The sequence below is a fragment of the Sarcophilus harrisii genome, chromosome 2, assembly GCF_902635505.1.
Source record: "Sarcophilus harrisii chromosome 2, mSarHar1.11, whole genome shotgun sequence".
Lineage (NCBI taxonomy): Eukaryota > Metazoa > Chordata > Mammalia > Dasyuromorphia > Dasyuridae > Sarcophilus > Sarcophilus harrisii.
Genome location: NC_045427.1, coordinates 197,686,912 through 197,693,934, shown reverse-complemented (window position 1 = coordinate 197,693,934; position 7,023 = coordinate 197,686,912). Strand labels below are relative to the sequence as shown.

Genomic DNA, 7,023 nt, shown 5'->3' with positions numbered 1-7,023 from the left:
ACACTTTTGGAGACTTGGAAGTGCTTTACTACCTTAAGGTGCTATTATTTTCAAATGGGTAAGATTGTGAATCCTTGATTATCTTTGCATATACAATGCCCTGTGTATAGGTACTTAATAAATGTTTGAAGGAATCAGATACACCAATTTTTTCATTCTGTCTGGTTTATTCAATTTTTATGAATATGCTTTGGCATTTTTTATTTTAAATTTAATTCTCAAAAATAATTAAACAATCATACAATAACATGTATTTTCAATTACCAATTTATCCTTTTACCAAAGTCAAAACAAGTAAATTAACAGGGAAAAAGGGAAAAATATATTCTGTCCCTGTGCTTCCAAGTCTGTCCATTACTTTTTGACTTCAATATTATTTGAAAAAAGTCAGTATGGACATGGTATTGGGTTCTGCCAATTTTATTTTGTAAATCAATTCATTTGGTCTTTCTGTATTTTCTTCTATCAAATTCTATGGCATTAATATGTGATTCAGTCATTTTCTAATAGTTGAAGTACAGGTTGTATCCAATTTATGCTATTATAAATAATGCAGTTGTGAATGATTTTGTAAAGATAGGCTTCCTTTCCCCTTTTTATGATAACCTTAGCATAAATTACTAGCTGTGGAACTGCTGGCTCAAAAGATATAATGGAATCAGTTTTGTGAATTTTACTGTATATTACCATTGACTCCCAAAATTGTACAGATTTGTAGTTGTCATTAGCATTGCATTAGACTGCTGTTTTTTCTTGATGTGTTAAAACTGAATTTAACCATTTCTTGTTTTTATTTTATGGGCATATAAGATGCTATCTTAAAGTTGCTTTGATTTTCATCTTTCTGAGTTTGGGGGAACTGGAGCAACTCTCCCTATGGTTATTAAAAGGGTGCATTTCCCCTGAAAATTGCCTTGTTAAGCCACAATTATTTAGGTTGACTACTAAAATGTTTACCACAGAGTCAAAAAATACAGCTCTGAACTGGGAACTCAGAGGGAAATAATGTAATTAGACATGATCCTTTAAAAATCTAAATGAAACTATTTTTATGTTAAATATATTAAATTGTACAATGAAGTTACAAGTGGATTTCTGCTCTCTGAAAATAATTAGCTAGTTCTCTTATATTTGTTATATAGGTAAATGCAGTCTCCCTAATGATTTTCTCTGGGTGTTCCTTGTGTAAGTTCTTTGAAGGCAGGGACTGTTTGAAAGACAATTATTTCTGTATTCCCAGTACTAAGCACAATGTTGAGGATGTAGTAGTCTCTTAGACTACTTAAAGTAGGAATTGATTGATTTCTTCCCTCAAATTCACTTTTCAAGGAATGTTCTTTAATCATTTTATTTATTGTTAAGATTTCAGGTATTATTATTGTTTGGAGAATCAAAGATGTAGATAATCAAACTTTTATATTTAATCTGGATTGCTGCCACTTATTTCTATCCCATCCCTCCTAAGTGATACCTAAAAGAGTTCCTTAAGCAAGCAGGTTGGGGCAAGTCACAGGGGAGCAGCAACCCATATGCCTTGTTTACAAGTCAGCTTTGACTGGAAAATTTTTTTTTAACCTTTTAGGATTTGATACTTAATTTGCTACTGTAATCAAGTAGTTTATATCTCTAAATTCTAGTTGGTACCAGGAATGTAATGCCAATTCTAACACCAATTATGAAGCTATGAGTTGCCTCTTTGCTTGATTTTTCTTACCTCCTATTTAATTAAATTAAATGCCTTGGTATTGTATTTTTTTCTTCTCAGGGCCAGAGCAAATACACATTCAAAAATTTGGGAGCCACTCATGTAATCATCAGTGAATAAATTGAACTACAGATTTGTAAACTTAATAGTGCTCTGATATTTTTGGCCTGGATCTCACTACTAAAAAACTTGTCTATACAAATTAGAAACTTTCTTGTAACTTAGTTGTTTGGGACCTACAACTGATACTTATCAGAAGCATGACTTAAAATTAGGTCTCCTGAATCCAGCGCTGGCTCCTTATCTACTTTGTCTTGTTGCTTTTCAGTATTACTAGATGGAATCTAAAGTAGTTTGACTATGTATTGTCATGCTGGGACTTAGTTTCCTTAAATTTATCTTAACAAAGTTTTTTCCCAAACTACAAAAGCAGGACCAAAAAATCTTTGGGTGTCCAGAAAGTAGTGATTGCTTTCATATAATGTGGCATTTTATAATGCTTTATCATTTGTAAAGGGTTTTACATAGATTCTCATTTGAGTCTTGGAACAGTGCTGTGAAGTTAGTACTTGGAGGCATTATCACTTGAAAGTAGAAGAAACAGCTTCATATAAGTTTGTCATGGAAGTTCACAAAGTAAATGTGGGAGGCAATATTTGAATTCAGTTATTTCTGATTCCAAGTTAAGTCTTAATCTACTCTACCACACTGCCTCCCCAAATAATACATTTTCTTTTTTTTGTCTTAGGAGAATAGAGCAAACTATGAAATAAAAATCCTTGGAAGCTGAAAAATTAACCTTTATGAAGGGAATTTGCACTTTTAGATTGGCAATTAGAATAGTCTGTCATTGCTCTAGCTGACATAGTTTGGAGATTGACAGTGGTGGATCAGAGGATTGAGTTTTTGTTCCCTTCATCAAGTTGAATTACCAGGGGAGACCTGGCTGATCTGCCCATGCTGACTAGTGAGAACTTTTTGAGATTTTGAGCTTTAAGTTTTTTAAACATAACCCTAAATTATGTGTTGTTGGATGTTACATTTAGGGTTGTTGCTAGAATAGATACTATGTTTTTCATAATAGAGCCTTTAAAATTGGATGCCATTTTTATTTTGCTGTAATTCTCCATTTCTCCACAGAGACACAATTACTAATCATTAGAAGATAGAGATGGCACCAGTCATTCTTAGGAATATAGGGCTTCTTAAAGAAGGGACCAATTTGGTATCATCAGACTTTGTGTACTTAAATAAACGTCTGCTCCTTTCTTGAATTTTTTGAGAGGTGCCTAGGATTAATGTAATCTTACAGTGAGCATGTCTGGTTAGGTTGCCACATAAAGAAGTGAGTATTGAGTATGTGGTAGTGGGTTTTTCTTCAAAATTTTGGGGTGAGAGGGGAAAGATTGAAGAGGAAAAGTGATAAATACTTGATCCATTGAGAATTTCATTCCATCAGAGAGGCAAAAACCCAGACAGACTGGTGTGCTAGACTTTAATCTTGGTGGAATTTCATATAAAAAGAGAAGTAACAACATATGTTCAAGAAAACATCAGGCACTGAACATAGGAATTAATTTGTAATAACTATAGATAAACTTCATGCATTGCTTTTCTCTGTTAAAGAGGCCTGGCCAGCATGGAAGTGGGTTACTCCGGTATCCTGGTATTTAACCTGTGTGATTTCAAAAGACTAGTTTCTCCACGTGTGAGCCCAAGAGCACCTCCACCAAAGAGCAGAGTCCACACCTTGGTACTTTGGGCCTGCTTTTGGAAACATTGCATTGTTATAACTATTTTAAGTGAAAGAAGCACCGGAGGGGACAAATCCCTCCTGGGGAGGATCTACCACTTTTGTCTCTTTATAAATAAACTTTCGCTTCGTGGCCACGGGTTAAAGTTGCTCATTAAAAAATCTTTGATGTGTTGATCCACTAATTCTCCTTCCCTCTTTGCTAAGTATGCGACTGTTCTGGGAGTTCGGCCACGCTGGGAGTGAGGGGCCCGTGTGGGTCCGGAGTCTCGGGTCCCTTGCCTTCGGTCCCCCTCCCGCCAAGAGGAGCGCAAAGTCGCACGTTCAGCCGGCCGGCAGCTGAGCATGCTCAGTGGGCAGCTTTCGTTGTGGGGCGGGGGTGGGGTGGGAAGATTGGCGAGTGAGGAAGTCTTGGCTCTTCACGAGCTCGACCTCTTCATTTGAGGCCCTGCTCCCGGCCCCGGTCTCGGCCATTTTTTTTCGCGCGGCCGCCTCCCGGGCCCAAGCAGCTCTCCGATGCAGCCCTGAGTGGCCGTAGCTCGGTATCTTCCAGGCCCCGGCGCGGGCGGCAGGGCAGGCGCAGGCAGGGGCGGAGCGCGGAGGGGCGGGGCGCGCCGGCCCGGCCCGGGGCGCTCTGGGGGAGGGGAGCCGCGAAGGGGCCGGGGCCGGGGGCGGGAGCGGAGTCAGGGGGGTGGGGTCACCGGAGGCGGCGGCGGCACCCGCCCGAGGGCGGGGGCGTGGGGGCAAAGTGGTGTCAGGGCGGCTTGGCGGCTGGCCCTGCCCCCGAGGGGGAGAAGTGGCGACTCCGGGGGCCGGCGCCAGGGCTCTGCCGCGGTCTGGGAGGCCGCCGCGGGCCCCTTCTTCTGGCGGCCGTCCGCGTGCATGGTGATCCGGGACGGGGTCGCTGCCACCGCCATCTCCTCCTCTTCCTCCTCCTCTGCTGCCGCCTCCTCCTCTTCCTCCTCCTCCTCCTCCTCCTGGGTCGGGCCGATCCCCTCCCCGCGGCCGCCTCCTCCTGGGCTGGGCCCGCGGTGCCTCGTCCCCTCCCCGAGCCGTTCTTGCAGCCGCCGCCGCCTCCTCCTCATTCATCCTCGTGCACCATAGGCGGCACAGGTTCCAAGATGTCCAACCGAGTGGTCTGCCGGGAAGCCAGTCACGCCGGGAGCTGGTACACAGCCTCAGGTAGGAGGGCGGGAGGGCCGGGGCCGAGCCGAGCCTAGTTGAGCCAGGCGGCCGCCGCCGCCTCCACTACTCCCCCTGCGGCCCGGGGCGCGGCGCGGCGGGGAGGAGCGGAGCGAGCGGGCCGGGCCGTCCCCGAGCGGAGGCGCTCTCCCGCACGCCGGGCTGTGGCGGGCCGCCCGAGCGAGAGAGGAAGCGGGGATCGCCCCGTTCCCCCTCCCCCCAAATTTTCGCCTGCGGGAGTATGCCTCTTGGCCCCTTTGCGACCTTCGGGTCGCGCTGACCGCTCCCACCCCGGAAGCCGGGGCCGGCGCTGTCGGTACCCCGAACCTGGCTCTGGCCTCCCAGTCACCCTGCGAGTGGGGCAGGAGAGATGCGGGCAGCCCTTCCCGTGTCGGGGGTAGGGTATTTCCTCCTCTTACCTCTGAGAATAGAAAGAGAGCAGATCCTCTCCCACCATCCACGGGTGGTGGTCTTTCATGCCTTTGGAGTCGTGGGTAGGATCCTCCCTCTTTCCCCTACTCCCGAGGGAGGGGACTCCCCCGGTCGCCTGCTTTCCAGAGGAGACACGCTTCCCTTTATCCTCTCCCTTCTTCCTTGTGTTCCAGAGCCCAAGACTCGAGGGAGTTCTCTTCCTCCGGTGGCTCTCCCCTGCCCCCCTTTCGCCTTCTGCGGTTCCTCTCAATTACCCCTCACAGTTGAGAAACGAGGCAGCTTCCTTACTCTTGCAGTCTCTCCACTTCTCGAAGACTTGGAATGAAGGGTGTAGACAGAGCAGATGTGTCGAAAGCCGCGTTCTCCCATCCTTTTTCCTCTGCTGATTATTAGTGTGCCCTTCTTTGGCGGTGTGGGAATGGATTTGCAGGAGGCCTTTTTTTTTTTTTTTTTTTTTTTCTGGAGAGTGTAGCTTTGTGTGTTGGGGGTGGGGCAGAATTATTGTTAAGCCGAGGCCTGGGGTAGCCTGTTGGTTCTTTTGTCAGTGTTTTGTTACTACTGTCATTTACCCAAGGGGCAGCTAGAGGTGGCATCAGCACTTTTCCAAGGCGACCTTACCAATCTCCTCCATAGTCCCTGAGCACCCTGCAGTTGCTAAGACTGGCTCCATAACAAACTAGTCTAGCTTTAAAGTGAATAAAAGCTGTCTTGGCTTTGAAGCTAATAAGCCGTCTGTAGTCGGTATCTTTAGCAAATGTGTTAGTGTTCTCTTTGTAGCAGGAAGAAGGCCATTCCCCCTATGCCATTGTTAAAACTTATTTCTCGAGTGACTTTTTAAAAAGTTATTTGTCTTAGATGCTCTGGTTTTAATTACCTGTAATTTCTTACTGAGTACTAGACTTTTACTCTTCTGTGTAATTGGGTTAGATAGTGACATGCTTTGTGGGAAAAACAACGACTTTCAGAAAAGTTAGGGACTTAGGGTTTGCTAAATTGGTTAAAAAATACATTTCAAATGATTCAATGATATGGTATAAAAAAGAAACCAAGGATTGATGAGATTTGCAAAAAAAAAAAATGGTTCATTGTTAAACAGAGATGAAATTTTGTAGTTATACCACCTTTCCTCTGTGAAACCTTAAAGTACTTCATAAACACTTAATTGATTTTCATAACCTGAGAATGTCACTTGTGCTATTCCTGTTCAACAGATGGGGAAACAGATGCAGAGAACTTGTGATACCCCCAGCATCATGCAGTAAGCCAGTGAATGGCATGGGCAGAACAGAACTTAGAAAATTAAATGTTTCAGACTTCAGGACCCTTGCTCAGACCTTTAGATTAACAGTTCTTATAGTGGGGTCCCCTTCCTAAAATATTCCCTGGGACTCCTAAGACCCTCCCTGTAAGGAAGTCTGTGAGGTCAAAACTATTTTCAAGGTCATATAAAGATATCTTAATTTCTAATATGGTAAATATTGCTTAAATATAATCATATAAACAAAGGATCTTTTTCAGTAATTTAAAAGTATAAATTGGAGTCTTAAGGGCAAAAAGTTAGAGAATTGCTATTCTAGACTGTTACCACTTTGGAAAAATAAAAGTGGACACTTGCAATTTTTTTTTTTTTTTTTTTTTTGAGATAGAGGCAATTTACCCAGGCTTTCTCTGTTTACATTTTTAAAAAGGCCAGCTTCTCATTACTAACTTTATGGATCCGATTTTTTTGCCTTATTTTTTTACATTTACATTTTTTTTTTTTTTTTTTTTTTGGATTTGGACCATACATGTGATTTTACTGGCATAATGAAGAAATTTCCTTTACCAGTTTAGATAGGTACCTACTTAGCAATATAGTCTTAGTTTTTGAGTGTAAATGACTTGCCCTGGCTCCTGAGCCATTGCCAAAGGCAAGTCTTGAATCCAGTTCTGATTCTTGACACCAACTCTC

General features: G+C 43.5%; 1 protein-coding gene across 1 annotated transcript in view; it reads left to right on the top strand.

Annotated features, from left to right (window-relative positions):
- Window positions 1-4,146: 4,146 nt before the first annotated feature.
- Window positions 4,147-7,023, top strand: part of MEMO1 (mediator of cell motility 1) — a 118,182-nt gene continuing 115,305 nt past the window's right edge. Inside the window, exon 1 of the mRNA XM_031951228.1 lies at window positions 4,147-4,640. Coding sequence (XP_031807088.1) covers window positions 4,580-4,640 — 61 coding nt within the window. The 5' untranslated portion in view covers window positions 4,147-4,579. The remainder of the gene's footprint in view (window positions 4,641-7,023) is intronic.